This window comes from Microplitis mediator, chromosome 8 (genome assembly GCF_029852145.1).
Source record: "Microplitis mediator isolate UGA2020A chromosome 8, iyMicMedi2.1, whole genome shotgun sequence".
Taxonomy (NCBI): domain Eukaryota; kingdom Metazoa; phylum Arthropoda; class Insecta; order Hymenoptera; family Braconidae; genus Microplitis; species Microplitis mediator.
Window position 1 is genome coordinate 8088793 of NC_079976.1, and position 17505 is coordinate 8106297.

Consider the following 17505-nt stretch of genomic DNA (forward strand, 5'->3'; position numbering starts at 1 on the left):
TTTAGTCATATTTAGTGACAGAATAGTTAAAGTATTAATTTATTTAAAGAAAATATATACGATCGTCTTTTTTCCCGCGTAATTTAAATGTAATTCGAATGATATAGATAAATCTATTTATCTCAGTACTTGGCAATTAAAAAGAGTTTAAACTATGAAAAGGCACAAATACAAGTCAAGGCCTATCTAATGATACCAATTTCAATAACATTAACTAATTCTATCATATAGATATGAGGGGAACTCAATTTTCCTTATTCTTTTAGTAACATAGATCATATAGATATGGCGGGAGCACAATTTTCCTCATTCTTTTAATAACATAGATAATTTATTTGACGCAATGAAATTACTGGAATATATTTTATATTTAACTAAAATGAATAAAGTTGTTTCTGTTATGCTGTAATTAATGGACAATAATTTATAAAAAACATGTATCATTAAACAAAAAATATTATGATTAATTAATTATTATTGAAATGACATTAGTACAGTTGTCATATTAAATTTAGTAAAAACGTTTAAATGTCATTTTCATCGTACGTCATTGATAAAATAAATTAATATCGATTCTGAAATTAATAACTGACTTATCCTTTTATTGGAATCCCAGAATAATATCGTAATGACGTCATACACCCATACGTCTTTATATTTATAACTCTAATTTTAAAGAACTTTTTATTAGGGATTAATTCTTACTTAGTAATTAAAAAACCTTAAAAACGGGTGTGAAAATAAAGTTATGGGATAATTTCCCCGTTCAAAAATTTCTATAATAATTACAAATTTAATTATGTGTTTAATTTGACAGATGCTTTGTGTTTATTATTAGTAATTATTCTGAACTTCACAGTATACCTTATTAATAGCAATCGTAGAGTAGGACATCACCTTGTGTGATAAGCGTTCATTGGAATACATTGCGAGCGCAATATTCTAAGACATAGGAATTTTCAATACAAAAAGTCATATCGTATAACGTTTTTTATGCTCGCGCTTCTTATGGATGTTAACCACCGGAAAATAATGAACTGATAAAATTCAAATTAAAAGTAACGATAGAAGAGCCGATCGATTCATTGTAATTATTAGAGTAATTTATTCATAATTATATTGTAATGACGTAAAATTTTTCCTGTTATGCGGAATTACATACAAAATGTAGCATCATCTGTAATTAGAATAAAATAATAGGTTAGGGGGGGGGGCAAAAGGGGGTAGGATAGGCCAATCGGGGTACTCCTAAAATTTTATATTTTAAATGGTTTTTAAACATTCTAAAATCACTTTTGTAAATATAATTAAGTGTTATTTTGAATTTTTTTTTGTCAAACTTTTTCATAAATCGATTGTCAGTTGAAAAATATTAATGACTTTTGTTTTATGATAAAAACTTTAAAAAAATTTTTTTTTTCTTTGCATCTAATAATCATGTAAAATATAATTTTTCTTCATGTAAATTACTTGCAAAAAAATTTAATTTAATGAAATTCTTTTAAAATCCAGATTTTTTTTTTTTTTACCTTTTTTAGGGGGTACCCTGTTTTGCCCGCAAAACTGAAAAATTATTTTTTTTAACGGTAACAGAAATTTTTTCTATTTACTTTGAATATCATTAAAAAAAAAAGATTTAGAGTATTTGAGTCCTTAAAAACTTGGTATTTCCTTAAGTACCCCGTTTTACCCTTCCCTCCCCTATTTGTATTGAGAAATGTCTAAATAAATTTTTTAAAAAGTTTTATAAGTTGATACAATTTTTTTTTTTTTTTTTTTTTTGTGAATAATTAGTACTGGACAACCTATACATAATTCAAGGAAACCTTAAGACGCCCATATATTATATAAAAACTGAGCTAATCATCGTTTACAAATATGGGAGATAAAAAGTTGTACTAAACTTTTCTAATGCAAATAATATGAGCATACTTGGCACATATAATAATAATAATTGACATGAATGTAAGTTATGACTCATTAAATTTTTTTTGCTATTTCATTTTATTTTTATTTTTATAAATAAATTTTCTTCATCATAAATGAGATTTGGTATTGAGTGATAATTAATCTACAAGAGTAATTATTTAAAATCATCGTCCTTTTTTTTTTTTTTTTTTTTTTTATATGTCAATTTATTTTTCATCGTTAATTTTTGTAATACTGATTCGTAATGTATCTGAGTAAAACAGATTTTAAATAATTATATAGAATTACTATATATGTATATAGTTATTCGTGGCCTTAGGAGATGTATGTGTAATTTAATATAATTACAGAAAATTGTAAATCTATAAAATTTTATGTAATACGATAAATACATGACTTTATGGTAAAATGAAGAATAATAATACCGTGTTGCTTGATTCGACGCAATAATGCATAAAAATGATATTTTCGACTCTTTTCGAGGCATATGTAGGGGAAGGGCCGGAGAAACGGGACTTGGTAGGTAAAACGGACCACCCAAAAAATTTGACTCATCATTACTCTTTTTTTCAGGAATTTTTAGCGGTTTAATAAGATCACGTTCGGTTTTAACCTAAATCATTTAAACAATTGCATGATTTTGTTATTTTAGAACTGGTAATTTTTTATGTATCCTTCGATAAAATATACATAAAAAAAGTCCTATAACTTTTTACGATAAATTTAATATTTTTAGATATATGAATTTTTCAAGATAACAGAAAATAAAAATTCAAATACTTTTGATGCATTGAAAATATATAAAAAAGTACGATAAGATATGGAAATTTTTTTTTTATATTTTTCATACTATAGTTAATAAAAATTCTTAGTTAAAATAAAAAAATTTTCATTAATAATACTCGTCTTTTAATTATTTATTGCATGCGCTCACTAGTTTCGTGACTCATTTAAAAATATCGCTGTCTCTCTCTAACTTACGCGCTGTACCATTTTTCCTTCTAAGAAATCTGTATATTTTTCATATATTTTATAACATTTTCTTATTCTAACACGAATTTCCTTATTATTACTTAAAACATTTCCTTATTCTGCTAATGAAAAATATAAAAAAAAAAACGTTTTCGTATCTTATCATAATTTTTAATGTATTTTCAATGCATCGAATGTACGCTGACTTCGTAATTTTTTAAACATTGAAAAATTAATATCTCTAGAAATAATAAATTTACCGTACAAAGTTATAAACTTTTTTTATTTGCATTTTGTCGAAGAATAAAAAAAAATCCAGGCCTCAAATAACAACGATATGAAATTTTTTGAATAATTTCGGTTTAAACAATTTGGCGCTATTGCCCCATGGCAATGTGCATTCAAATCATCAGTACAATTATTAAAGAGAATCTCGCTAAAAATTTAAGGCCGAACAGTTTTCGCCGCTCATACGCTGATACCTTTTATGGCGATTTCTTCACTCGTTGTTATCCTACGATTAAAGTTATACATCCGTTAACTTGAGTTAACTGGCGATTTATTTTTCTTCACCAGTTTAAGAACCAACTCTTCATTATTTTTGTCCTGAGGATAAATATTTGGTCGACTAAATAGACTTTTATTAATATAGAGTTGAAGGTAGTAGAGATTCTTCAGATAGGGAAACCTGGAGCACGAAGGCCCCCCTCAAAAATTAGGTAAAAATGTGATATGTGGGGCACAATGGACCACTCGAAAAAAAAGCATAAAAAAAATTTACTTTTAACAAGTGAATATTCATTATAAATTGATGATCAAAGAGCTGCTGTAAATAAATATGTAATATTCAATACAAATATGCATATTCTGGGAATTTTAAATAAGTGTTTTTCTCAATGTTTAATATATTTATTTCATAGTGTAATTATATATAAATACATATTTATCATACTAATAATAATTATAAACGCACCTTATTAAAATATTTACGGGATACCAGTTTAACATATGATACTGAAGTGAGCCGGTAACTAATATTTTAGAATTTCCGATAAAAATCCTTTGCAATCGATTGAAGATATCGAGAATGGAAACAATCCACTACCTGCTCATTTTCTCAAATTCGATATTACAATGGTACAAAACTATTGTGAAAATTTTTAATCAAATTTACAATAATAATAATTTGCTCCTATGAAAAAAATTCAATTACAACAAATGAAAACTAAAGAAAGATACAGATAAAGTGATTGAATTAAAGACAATGTCTTTACGACCATTAACTTCCTACACAAGATCGAAGACTTGCAGACACGATGAGAAAACGTCTTGGGGAGCCAAGACTGGCAAAACCAGAACGAATAATAAAGTTACCAACAATACATTCAGCTTAAAAACGCGTTCGAGGCGTGCAGTACGATGTCAAAAACAATTTATGGAAGTCTGTCGAATGATAGAAGAGAACTCGAGAGATAATTATTTCAAGTTTCAAGATAAACTTTTCTATTTTCTTCAAATATTACAATATATTTCTGCAATGTATTACAATTTTAATTTATTTACTAATTCCTAAGTAGAGAACATTTATCGAGGAAAATTTATTTTATACTTTATATCGTAAAACTTATAAAAGATAATCGAACTTAACACATCTGATATAAGTTTCTGACCGGGGACACTACAAATGGTAGGCGCGATCTCGTGGCGAGCATCGAACTACTCCCTAGCTGCTGTCTACAGCACAAAATTTTTTTTTTATAATTTTTTGGAGGAGGTCGTCGTGCTCCACAAAAAAAAATTTTTTTCGATTTTTTGCAAAATTTTGACTGATTCTTCCGAAATAGATGGAAAATAAACGAATTTCATGGTTAAAAGCCACAAATAGCTCCCCTACATACGTAAAATATTGGTCTATATGACCCGTACAGTAGGCGACTCATCGGTCTGTTGAATACAAGCATTTAAATTTTAAGCCCAGAATAAGTTTATCTGCCAAACAAAAAACTCTAGTTTATTTCTCTCGTGAAGAAATCGGCGATTAGACTAAAAAATTAGAGATTAAAATCAATGATTTTTCAAATAACCATAAGATTCATAAAAAATTAATAAGACGGACGCGTTTATTTATGGAATAAGTATACAGCATAAATAATAACCAAAAAATACATAAATCAAACAATTATTATCACAGTAAAAATAAATTTATATTATAAGAGTAAAATTAAAGTCATTCATAGATATTTTGCACTTGCTGAAGGTCTTTTAAAGCGTGCATGTACTTTCTGTGAGCTCTCGGTACGCAGTAACTCGGATAAACTCATCCATTTCAAACCTATATTAATCAATTACTATTTATGGCAAATGATTAATTTATATAATTGACCTAAATCTAATTTTTTTATAAAAACAACTTTATTTTTATCTTTCCGAGCAAGGTAGTAGATAATCATCAGTCAAATTTTCACATCTGATAATCATTTACAGTTTTAGTTGTAAAGATAACGATAGTATAAATAAAACAGCGCTAATTTATCTTAATAAGCCTAAAAATAATTTTTTTAATCTATTAATATAAAAATTTGTTGCTATTGCGCGCGCAGATTAAATTGGAAAAATTATCATAATTTAAGTCACGCGCACTCAATATCCATTTTGTTGTGTAAGACAGAGGCAGCCGGCTGTGAAAAAATTACTATTATTTTTTATTACTTGTACAAGAATAAAAGACGTACATTTCATGACATGTCTCTTTTATTTCAAATCTATTTACAAAATGAAATTGTTAGAGATTTTAAAATATAAAGAAATAATTTATTAATATTAGATGTCCATAATATAGTCGTAAGCTAGCGACAACATACTGCAGTAACTTGTCACCAAGTTGACCGCAAAAATTGTCATTCCATTAGTTGACGGAGAGTTGTCTTCAATTTTCTCAGAATGTAGGCGACAGGTTGCAGCAGTAGATTGACCCTAACTTTCTGGGAAAGATGGTTACAACTTGTAGTCAACAGTTAAGAAAGCTGAAAGTTGTCGTCAACTTGATCTCGACTGATTGACATCAATTTTCTGACCAGAAAGTCTTGGTATCTGGGTCCTTTCCGATAGCGATTTTGTCGTAGTTGATGGCAACTTGGCGTCAAAGTTGAATGCTATTAGTTGGGCGAGTAAAAAGTTGTCTACAACTTGACGGTAACTTTATCTGTCAAGTTGCCTTCATATTGCGGCTGCAAGTTGTCACTTACTTTCTGGGAAAGTTGAAGCCAACTTACATTCAATAGTTGGATAGTTACATGTTACCCTCAACTTGACGTCGTATTGACTGAAACTGTCCGCAGCTTAAGTTACTGGATAATAAAAACACCACTTACTATCTTACCGACAAAATTTCAAAGTATAAACTGGGCTACCCTGACAGTCAAATTGGCCGTAAAAGTTGGCATTTCCATAAGTTGACGGCAACTTTCTTAGAAACTTGTCGACAACTTTCAGCTAGTGTAACTGCTGCCTCCAAATTGACTACAAGTTGCTCAGAAAGTTGCCAAGAGTTTGTGGCAGTAGATTGTCGCCAAGTTTCTGAGCAACTTGTAGTCAACAATTAACAAGCTGAAAGTTGTCGTCAAGTTGATCGCAACTCATGTACACCAACTTTCTGTTCAGAAACTCTGGCTATCAGGGTAACTGGACTAGTTTAATACAACTACAAAAAAAAATAGATTTCAAAATAAATTAACAAGTCCGATTAATTATTTAAATTATTTTATTATTTTTTTTTTTTATTTAATTTACAGAATTTTTTTCTCAAACCAACCAAATCAATTTTTATTGCCAACAAACAAAACCCTTTTTTTAATTTTCTCATCAATTGCAAATACATCAATACACTAAAGAACTTACGTCCCCAGTTTCATTCTCATTAATTAAAATTAAATTAGTTTATTTTTATTATAATCATAATTATAATTATCAATATATATATTAAATTCTCGTTAAATAAATTAATGATTTATACAGCGTTACATGAGCGTCTTTAATTATTGTTATTTTTTTTTTTTTATGGAAAAGTATAAAAAAAAAATAAATAGAGACAAAATTAAAATTAAATGACATACTTATTATTTGTACTAATAACCGTACGTTTATTTTTTAAATAGTTTATTACTTTTTTATTATTTTAAAGTCTCGGGTGATGGTAATCATATCAATGGCAATGTAATCAATAGATTCGAACCCATTTATATAAATCATTACTTTCAAAATTTAAATAAATTCATTGCATCTCAATTTCAACTACAAAATAAAGACAAATAAAAAAAAAAACAATTCTTAAAATTAAAATCTAGTTCTATTGATTACGCTGTCGGTATTTAAAAAATCACTTGATTATTAATTAAAAATCTAGACTCTTCTTACGGCCATTCTTTCATTTACATCAATTAATTATTAGTAATATCAATATTGTTATAGTAAATAGTTTCCCTCAATTCATCGAATATTTTTCAACTCACACTACAAATCCGGACACTCAAACATTGAAACTTAAAAAAAAAAATTTATTTAGTAAAATCCGTCACTACTTCAGTTCTTGCCAATAATAAATGCAATAAAATATTATACACTCGCTAGAAATCTCATTTAAATTCTTACATTATATTTTTCTCAGTCATTTTAAATGATTTAATTATTCAATCACTCCTCGGTAACATGTAATTTTAATTATTTATTTATTTTAGAAAATGCAACAACCCAGCGATGAAGATGTTTTACTTAGACTGTTAATTATTAATTAATCAGTTTAGTTATTAATTTTTTTTATTTAGAATGTGTGCGCATTGCGACAAATTCCACAGCCAAGAGCAAATTCTTCACCAGTTGGCGGATGTTTTACATGAAGTGGACATTCGTCGCCTTCTAATTGTTTACCTCGTGGACCTGTTAACAATTAATTAATTAATTATTATTATTAAGTATCAAAAGAGAATCAATTTATTAAGAGAAACTTTTAATTGGGGGTAAAAAAAATTTCGATAATATTTCAGATGAAGAACTTTTTCAGTTGAAGTTTTAAAAATTCAAAATTTAAAACACTAAAGTCCTTAATATATTCTGTAGATATTTAAAAAATTTTTTGGAACACGTTTCCAAAGCTTCATTTAAAATTTCAAATTTTTCTGGCGGGAAATGAATAAAAAAAAATAATTTTGTTTTTTAAATTTAAATATTCGTCCCCTTTTTACATTCAGCTCAAGCTAGAACTCAAAACTTAAAAATTAAATTTCAAATTCGGAAGTTCGTTACCCGGAAAATGCACAGAAATTTTTTTCGACAAAATAAATTTTGAATTTAATTATTAGAGTGCATTCGGAAATGCTCTAGATGTAGCTCTAGCCAAGCGTTGCCATATAGCGAAGGCTACAGCTAAAGAATTTCTGAATGCAACCTAATTAATATAATTATTGACACGAATAATTTTTAAGAAAATGATTAAATTTCAATTATAAAATTTCGCGCTAAGTTGGCGCTACTGCGCGTCACTGTATTCGACGTTCAATTTTTTGCTAAAGTGGGGGCGGTCGATGAATCGCAAAATCGATTGCTTGGTATCAACTGACGGTTCGATAGCGGCAGTCAGTATCATCGACAATGGCAGTTGTAGTCCAGATTCTTTTTTACGGTTAAATTGAAACACAGTATTGCAGTTAATTCGCGGAATTATTTATAAAATTTATTGCTCATAGTGATTGTTTAATTAAAATGTGCAGTGTTTGCAAAATTTAAATTGTGCAAACTGTCTGTGGTGTCGTTAAGTGTTGAGTGTTCAGTGCTAGTGTAAAGTGTTGCGAATCGCTGATGCTGATATCTTCCAAGTTCCTGGACCCAATCATCTGGCATCGTCTGGTGGGAAATAGCAGTTAAGTGACGTTTTTTTAGCTGCAATACACTTGGAGCAATTTAATTTAAATCTCCAAGTGTATTAGGACACCCTTCTGCATATTATTTCCCCACCAAGGTTTGTTCAAACACTCAAGTGTTTTTTTGTTAATTTATACAATTCTTCTATCATATTCTGCTGCCATTTTATTTTAACGTATGATTTTTATTTTTCTTCAATTTCTAATAATTTATTTTTTAAATATTTTAATTTACCGCGAAAGTTAGGAGAATAATTAATAAATTATTTATGAAAATAAAAATTTACGAGTATATTTTGTGATCTAATTAATATAATTATTAATAAATATAAATTTCAATGAAATTATGAAATTTCAATTTTTAAATTTCGCGCCAAGGTGGCGCTACTGCGCGTTGCTGTATTCAACGTTCAAATTTTTACTACAGTGGGGGTTGGAGAATCGAATCGCAAAATCGATTGCTCTGTACCAGCTAGCGGTCCAATAGCGGCAGTCAGTATTATTGACAATGGCAGTTGTAGTCCAGATTCTTCTTTACGTTTGAATTGAAACACAGTATTGCAGTTAAGTCGTGTAAAATTGTGCAGTGATTGTAAAATTTATCTTTTGTTAATTTAAAGTGTGCAAAGTGTCTATGTTGAAGTTGAGTGTTGAGTGTTCAGTCCTAGTGTAAAGTGTTAAGTGTTTAGTTTGAGTGTAAAGTGTTGCGAATCACTGATGCAGATGTCTTCTAAGTTCCTGAGCCCAATCATCTGGCATCGTCTGGTGGGAAATAGCAGTTAAGTGACGTTTTTTAGCTGCAATGCACTTGGATCAATTTAAATTAAATCTCCAAGTGTATTAGGACACCCTTCTGCATATTATTTTCCGCCAAGGTTTGTTTAAACACTTGCGTGTTTTTTTTTTTATTTTAAATATTTTTCTATCATATTCTGCAGCCATTTTATTTTGACGTACGATTTTTAATTTTTCTCCAGTCTCTAATGATTTATTTTTTAAATATTTAAATTTACCGCGTAAGTGATAAGAATAATTAATAAGGATGTATTCCAAAATGCACTGCGAGCATCTGTAGCGTAGCGCATTTCAGAATGCACCCCAGAATTTGAAATTTTCAAATTCAATCTCAAATTCGAAAGTTCGTCACCCGGAAAATTCACAGAAATTTTTTTTATGACAAAATAAATTTTGAAAGTTTAATTGTTAATGAGTAAGTAAAAAATTAAAAAATAATCAAAACTCAATTTTTCACAATAAAATTTGTGGAAAAAAGAAAATCCGAAAAAGTACAGAAATTTTTATTTCTCTATTGAAAAAAAAGTGAGCTTTGTTAATAAATTTCGATTAACGCATCAATAATTGATGTAATAAAAAAATAAAATTACCAGCTGGACATGAAGGCAGTTCGCTTTTGGATATATTTGTAACCCGTTGAAAGTCGTCGTGGCATGGATTGCAGAAGTGCGTGGTACCAAAGCAGAAGAAGACAGCCGTTGAGCAGCAGTACCGACACTTGTACTCAAGAAAATCAGCTCCATGCTTCGGACACATCTGAGCCCTTGCCACGTCGCTGCAGCCCCCGCAGACCAGCTCCGTAGGATCAAACGATTCGCCACCGAGCTGGGCATCGCAACGAGCCTCACCTCCATAATACGCCTTCTGACATTTGTAGCAGACGTAATAAGCGTACCGGTCCATCGCATATGCCGCGGGGTCCTTGTAGTAACGTCCGCCCGGTGCTATCACTGCTTCAGCCCTAGAATAAATAATTTATCAGCAATCGTTGGGCCTTTTCATAAAAAAAGTGAGAGAACACTTACTTGTGCAGTCCTTCATACTCCAGTCGCATGAGTGCCTTTCTCTTGACATCAGTGTACAATTCCTTGATGCTGGTCAAGTGTTCCTCTAATGTCGGGTGTTCAATCGGCACTTTACAGATCGGACAGAAAGAAAACCCGAAAGTTATTCGCGGGCCGACCCATCTCTTCATCAACACATTCCGGCAGCAGTGAAGATGAAAAACGTGGCCACATTGGAGCTGAATAGCCGGCGCACAGGACAGAGCCTCAGTGAAACATATCATACACATGTCATCCGCGTCCTGTTTTAAATCACTGGTCGCCTGGCAGCCATGTAGACAAGTCAAACAATTTTTTTCATTTCTCACTCCACCGCAAATATGACCGCAGGAATTAATTTTAGTACAAGCATTCTTAGCGTGCTCTTGGCAATCATGATCCGAGCAAACATTACCAATAGCCAGTAACCCGGAATTTCCACTGGTACCGCAAAAACGACAAACCCCAGAAGTACCAACAGGTTTACGCGGTGTACCATCCCGGAATTCCACGAGGGCTTTTAATGTTCGGCTGTCAGCGAGCGCGAGAATCCAAAAAAGTTTTGTTCTACCGCAGCCTTCATGCAGATCAACACGAATCGCTTCCTCCTCTTCTTTGCAAACCTGCCGCATGTGCATTCGCGTGCGTCGATGTAAATGTAGTACGCGATCACAGTCAGCGCACAAATTACCGCAAACATTACACTGAATTATCGCGGTAGTTTCCTCGTCGTCGTGGTTGCTGCAGGTGGGACGTGGCGGCGGTGGCTGTCCGTCCATTGTTGCATTCCACTGTCCCGAGGAGAGACGTTCGACGTGATCGGAATCTAATACACAGAGAGAAGACAGCGCTAGCCAGAGTGTGGGTGTACGTAAACATTCCCCAGGTTCACGTCGTTTTTCATCCAATCGCGTTAAATTTAATATATTTTCGGCTATAGCAGCTTTCGTAACTGCCGCCCATGTGTCCGATAGTTTACCCGTAGCCATATCTTTAAGCAGTTTAATAATAACCTCTGCAAGTTTACGTGTCATGCATCCGCGCAGCCACCATCTAGACCCGACGTAACTCTTCGGATGAATGCTCGTTCCCAAGGAAACTGTTTGCAAGGCTTTTCCATTACTTTCTTTTCCTTTTATCTTTACTTGCACTGCTAGTGTCTTGGCAATGCAGCTCAGAAAGACGTCCAGTATTCCCGCGGCGTGTTCATCAAAATTGCAGGCGTTGGAATTCCCGCTATTTGTTACCGACACGATACTAAAATCCGACGGGGGCAGTCGTTCGACTCCCAATACGTTGGCTAAATTATCGGGTTTTATTTCGGGCAAAATTCTTCGCAGCAGAGACGTCACTTGACGCTGGACGCGCGCAGATCCGGTGTGCAGCAAACTCAGTATGTCTTTTATCAGACCGTACTGATGAGAAAGATAATTTCTACCGACCGCGCTACCGCTCAGCGCCAATACCATCGATAGCATCTCGAAGCAGTAGGTGTCGGAAGCTTTAGGAAGATCACTTGAGTCACTCAAGATGCTGTTTACGGGAGTGGGTGAGCATAAGCTCTGCTCCCATTCTTCGCGCAATCGTATTGTTTCTTTTCTGATGGCCTGCACAATATGACTGCAAACTTGTTTTTGTAGATGCGTTAATTTACTACGGCTGAATAAAATTCCCACCATGTGTTCGCGTAAATCATTGCTGTCTTCTAATTCATTATTTGGTTCTTCTTGCTGATTTAGCTGCTGCGGTTGCCGGAATTCGCCCTGAATTAATTTACCAAAAACTTGGGAAGTTATCAAACGAAATACTTTTAGTGTCTCTGACTCACAATTGCGCTGCTGGATTGTTAGAGTACTCAGTTGCTTTCCAATTTTCAGAGACTCGCCTTCGATTTCACCAAGAACGCGAATCTGTCTTACGCGCAGTGAATTATCGGGGCCTTTGAATTCTAATCCAATGATAATATGACGGGAATCGATTATTGGACAGCTGACCCACCCGGCAGAACGACTTTCTATTTCGACTGTTTTTAATTTTATCATCTCGTCGACATTAACACCAGACTGGAATGTAACACTCGACACTTTGTGTGTCAAATCGCGACAGTTGTCGATGTGAATATAAATCATACGTGGGAATGTATGAGCGCTGCAAATAATACTTATTGTTTTAGTTTTATTTCTGTCCTCGTCACCAGACTCCCAGAATGTTTCGGTTGAGTTATCAGTCAAGTGTCCGATCATGGCCTGTCTACTTGAGCCCTTTATTTCGACACCGGCAGTCAAATCTTTAAGGGATTCAACCGAAGTTGTTATCTGCTGTGAGTACGTGGACTGATGACTCTCGTGCATGCTCATAGTGACGTCTTCCTCTTCCTCAGATCGCGATAAAATTTTGCTGATGTTACTGAACACGTGACTGCGATGTAAAAACATATGATCAGCTGGAGTGAATTTTATACCCCAGCACTGGACAGCTGCTTGTTGTAGCGGTGACCCAGGCGGGGGCAGTAACATCAAGTCGGCAATTGTCTGCAGCAAAGTATGAAAGACACTCGGCAGTGGATTGATGGCTTCTCCAGCGATAGCTAAATCACCAAGTGGATGCTCGTAGACCCCCGTCATGTCAAGGTCGTCTTTACGTTCCACTCTATTGTCAACGTCAGGAGCTTCCGTGGGATCAGGAGTTGCTGGTGTCAAAAAGGCCATAAACCACCACAGCAAATCATGCAGACCCATAGGCTGGGTCACGCTTCTCAGAAGCCAATTAAATGCCTGCATCGCGTAGATACGACACGCAGCTCTACGCAGCGCCTGCTTCATTGCCAACTGGAGATGCTGGAGATTGTGCTGCTGCAAAACAAATAACATCACTGGTCTCGTCAGCATTTCAACGCGATCTACACTAGAAATTTCATCCTGATTTACTGCGACTATCGCCGACTGATCCATCGACGGCACTAATTTCTGTAACGCCGCTGACGGATAGCAGAGTAATGACGACCCGGCTTCAGTATTCATTTCGCTGCTGCTGTTGTTGCGTTTTCTCATCATGACGACTCGCCCGTCGTTGCTGTTACGCGCCCAGGGAGCACCTGTTGACATAGACACTGACCTATGGAACATTCCGGCGCCAATTCCACGGCCTTTGCCACCGTCACTGTCGCTGTCACTCATCGGACACTCAGACAAAGGTCTGCCATTGGTACCGTAATTATAACTGTAATTATTGTAATTACTCTCGTAATTCCCATGGCCGTTTTGACGACGCAGTGTCTCTTCATAGTATCGTTCTTCGTTGAGTGAACTCGATGAATGATGAACACCAAGCGCTTGCAAACATTGAAATGGTCCAGTAGGTGGGAATGGTCCCGCGTTTATTTCCGGTGGGCTGTAATTTTCCGCTACAGATGTCAGTGTCTGAGACGGCCTGCGCTGTTGTTTAGGAATAGAAACACCCGCGGCACTTGACAAATCCAATAAAAACATGGCGTTGTTTTTCATAATAATATGGGTGTCATTATTACTTGGACTATTTATTGGGGATAAAAATGTTTTTATTCCTTTACGTCTTGCTGTTGCTGACAAACAACTGCCATTTGATAATTTTTTGTTACCCATTTTATTTCTACGTATTTGCAAATAATTATCCCGGCATTCATCACAAATTAAATACCAGCATGTACCGCCAAAATCACTGTCCCCACAATTACCCGCCCATCCAGAGCAATAATTACCAACGTTATTGTATCCCATACCACCAGAATGCCATCCACAACCTGGATGCATTGTTTTCATATGATAAGTTATCGGATGTGGAAACATTTGCCCACATAATTCGCAAGTTGTCTCCAATTCGCTCGTATTTTCTTCAGCAGATAAACCGAATTTGCTTATTATTTTATTCAAATCTTTTTTCTTTTTATTTAATTTCTTATCTTTGTCTTTCATATTTTGAATATTTCCACTGCCAGATATTTTTTCATCTTTATTTTCTTTATTATCTCTGTCTCTGTCCCTGTCCCTGTCTCTGTCCCTATCCCTGTCTCTATCTCTTTCCTTGTCTTTATCAGCGCTCGATTTTTTTGGTGTCTTCAGTAACTGAAAGTGTGAAATAGGACTCGGGAAAACAGTTTGTTCCTCAATAGCTTGGAGACAATTATTACTCAGTTCTTCCCAAAGAAACACAAGACTTTTTAATGCCGGTGGTAAAACAGCAACAGTATGAGTCTCAGGCAAAGCCATCAATTTATTGCCAGTGACTTGTTCTTTTATTGTCGTCGATGACGTCGTGGTGGTGGTCGTTGTCGTCGTGTCCTGTTTCTTATTACGATTGCGATTAGCGTTCGCATTTGCTGCTGATCGGGTCAAGGCCTCGAGAGTACTCGGCTGAATGTGGAGATAATTACCAGCGGTTGTAACCTCAACAGAGTGCCGTTGACGAGCGCGTTGTTCTCTGGTCAGCTCATCTTTATTTTTGTCACCAGTTTTGTCGTGAACTACTGGCTGCCGGGTGACAACGAGCGCTCCGTTTTTAGGCAAAGCTGGATGGAATTTAAGGAAACTCGCGCAAGCCATTGCGTCGTGGACGATACCCTCGTGCCAGAGAAATGCCGCGAAAACTGCGCGTAAGCATTCGGCCACTGATGGGCTCATCGCTTCTTTTACTTTGTCTTTGTTGAGATTCAACATACGTCCGGGACTTGGTGAGGACTGTTGAGCATTCGCTGGTGATATTGCGCGTTTAGTTCGGGTTTTGACGATTTTTATATGACTGCGGCGAGTTACTTTCGGCGATTGACGGTCATCTTTTGCGCCGGATGAGCCGATACTGAAATGTCCTTTCGTCGCGATCGTTGCATTCTCGGGACTTGTTTGGGTTTGAGCTTGAGACACTTTTTTAATCGGTGTCTCATTGGGATTTTGTTGGTGTTGTTGATGCGGATGCGGATGATGATGGGGAGTTTGAGGAATAAATTCCTGCTGAGTTGGATCCTTGCGTGGAGTATCTGGTGGACTTGCAATACTGTCTTCAGATCGCATTTGTAGTGAGCTACAGCTCGGACTTGGCGAAATATCGCGGGTATTTAACGCACTACTTATTCCGCTTGGTGATGCTGATGGATCACGTGTCAGGCTACTGACTAAGGCACTTGTGTCACTTTGTGTTGAGCCACGACGGTGGGATGTCCCGCTGTCCAACATTCCGCCTGATACTTTGAAACATAAAAAATTTTTATTTATTTTTTTTTATTCGACAATTTTTTTAATTTTTAATTTAATTATTATAATTTATTTATAATAAGTAAAATTAAAGTTACCTGAGTTATTTATTTATAATTTACTACGTAATATTAAGTAATGGACATAATTTGAAAATTATATTTTATTTTATTGTTTATCGGCTTAACGTTAGTTCATAAATAATTTTTACGATTTAATAAATTAGTAAAAAATATTTTTATACAGGAATTAATTTTTTTTTCTGCTGAAAAAAAATTACGATAAAAAATAATAGAAGTAAATTTATTTTTGAAAAATTTTATAATTCAAATTTCTAAGGATAATTTTTATTAAAAAATTCGCGTAACCGAAATTACCTCATGGTGTCAAAAAAATTTTGGCGCCAATTTTGCTGGTAATTTAAATTTACAAGCATAAAATTATTTTAAAAATTTTTAAAAATATATAAATATATAATATATGAATACTAACACTAAGTCCGCCCGCTTGATTGGTAGCAAATTTAATTTTTTTGCAATAAAAATTTTTTCTTTATGACGAAATTAATATTTGTATTTGAAATTTTTTAAAAATAAAAATAAAAAAAAATAAATTTTAAAATCGATTTATTAGATTTATATAAAAATATTTGGTAGCTTTCGCGGTTAGTGCGGACAAGAAAATTTTCTTTATTTAGTAGGAGATAACACGACATATTTTATGTTTTACAAGATTAGAAAAAAAATTAAACCACTGGAATATTGAGAATAGAAGACACGAAAATATTCTCCAGAGTTACGTCTTAGGGTTTAGATTTCATGTAAATTATAAAAATATTTAGTAGTTTCCGCGGTGGCGGAAAAGAAACGGCTCATTAATTAAAATAAATTCTTGTAAAAAAAAATTCCTACAAGAAATGTAAAAAACAGAATCGATTTTTTATCATTTTAGAAGACAGCGGTCTCTTTAAACTTCAAACCTTTCTTGTAAAACATAAAATTCCTTTTATAATTATCATCCAAGTTTGCTATCTACTATTCGAATCTAAACCGCTGCAAACGAAATTATGTAAATTAAATATACATTTAATATTTGATGTCTTTTAAATCGGTTATCATATATTACTTAATATCATATTAATAAAGGAAACTTAATACTTTATAAATCTGTTTAAACAACAGAACCGATAAAATCATTCCGATAATTCGCGACATGAAATCCCCATGTGTCAACTTAGCATACAATGAACTAACTTTTAAACCGATAAACAAAAAATAATCTTAAAATGATATACTTTGATAACCATGCATATATATTATAAAGTTTTTAACAATAATAAAAAAAAACTATAGTAATAAAAAAAGTAAAATTATTAAGTGAGAGCGGAACCCAAAAGCTTTGCGCTTGAGGTGTGCAATACTTTGATAAATCTATCAAAAAAAATTGTTAAATTTAATACAAATGAATAAATATCGAAAGACAATATCTCTTTGAATCTCTTGGTCATATTTATTTAAATATATTTTTATACGACTGTAGAATTATTTTTTTACAATAAAAAAAAAAAGAAAAAAAATGTAACATGCGGATTACACGGAAGTTGGATACAGATGTAATGCAAAGAGACATAGA

At 33.5% G+C, this 17505-nt stretch overlaps 1 protein-coding gene across 7 annotated transcripts in view; it reads right to left on the reverse strand.

The window, feature by feature from the left end:
- Positions 1–7699: 7699 nt before the first annotated feature.
- The window catches only part of LOC130673341 (E3 ubiquitin-protein ligase MYCBP2), a 229073-nt gene continuing 219267 nt past the window's right edge, over positions 7700–17505 (reverse strand). For all 7 annotated transcript variants that reach the window (XM_057478318.1, XM_057478317.1, XM_057478316.1 and 4 more), the window contains 3 exons: positions 10634–15866; positions 10199–10569; positions 7700–7833 (listed from right to left, as the gene is read on the reverse strand). In XM_057478318.1, coding sequence (XP_057334301.1) covers positions 7718–7833; positions 10199–10569; positions 10634–15866 — 5720 coding nt within the window. In that variant the 3' untranslated portion in view covers positions 7700–7717. The remainder of the gene's footprint in view (positions 7834–10198; positions 10570–10633; positions 15867–17505) is intronic.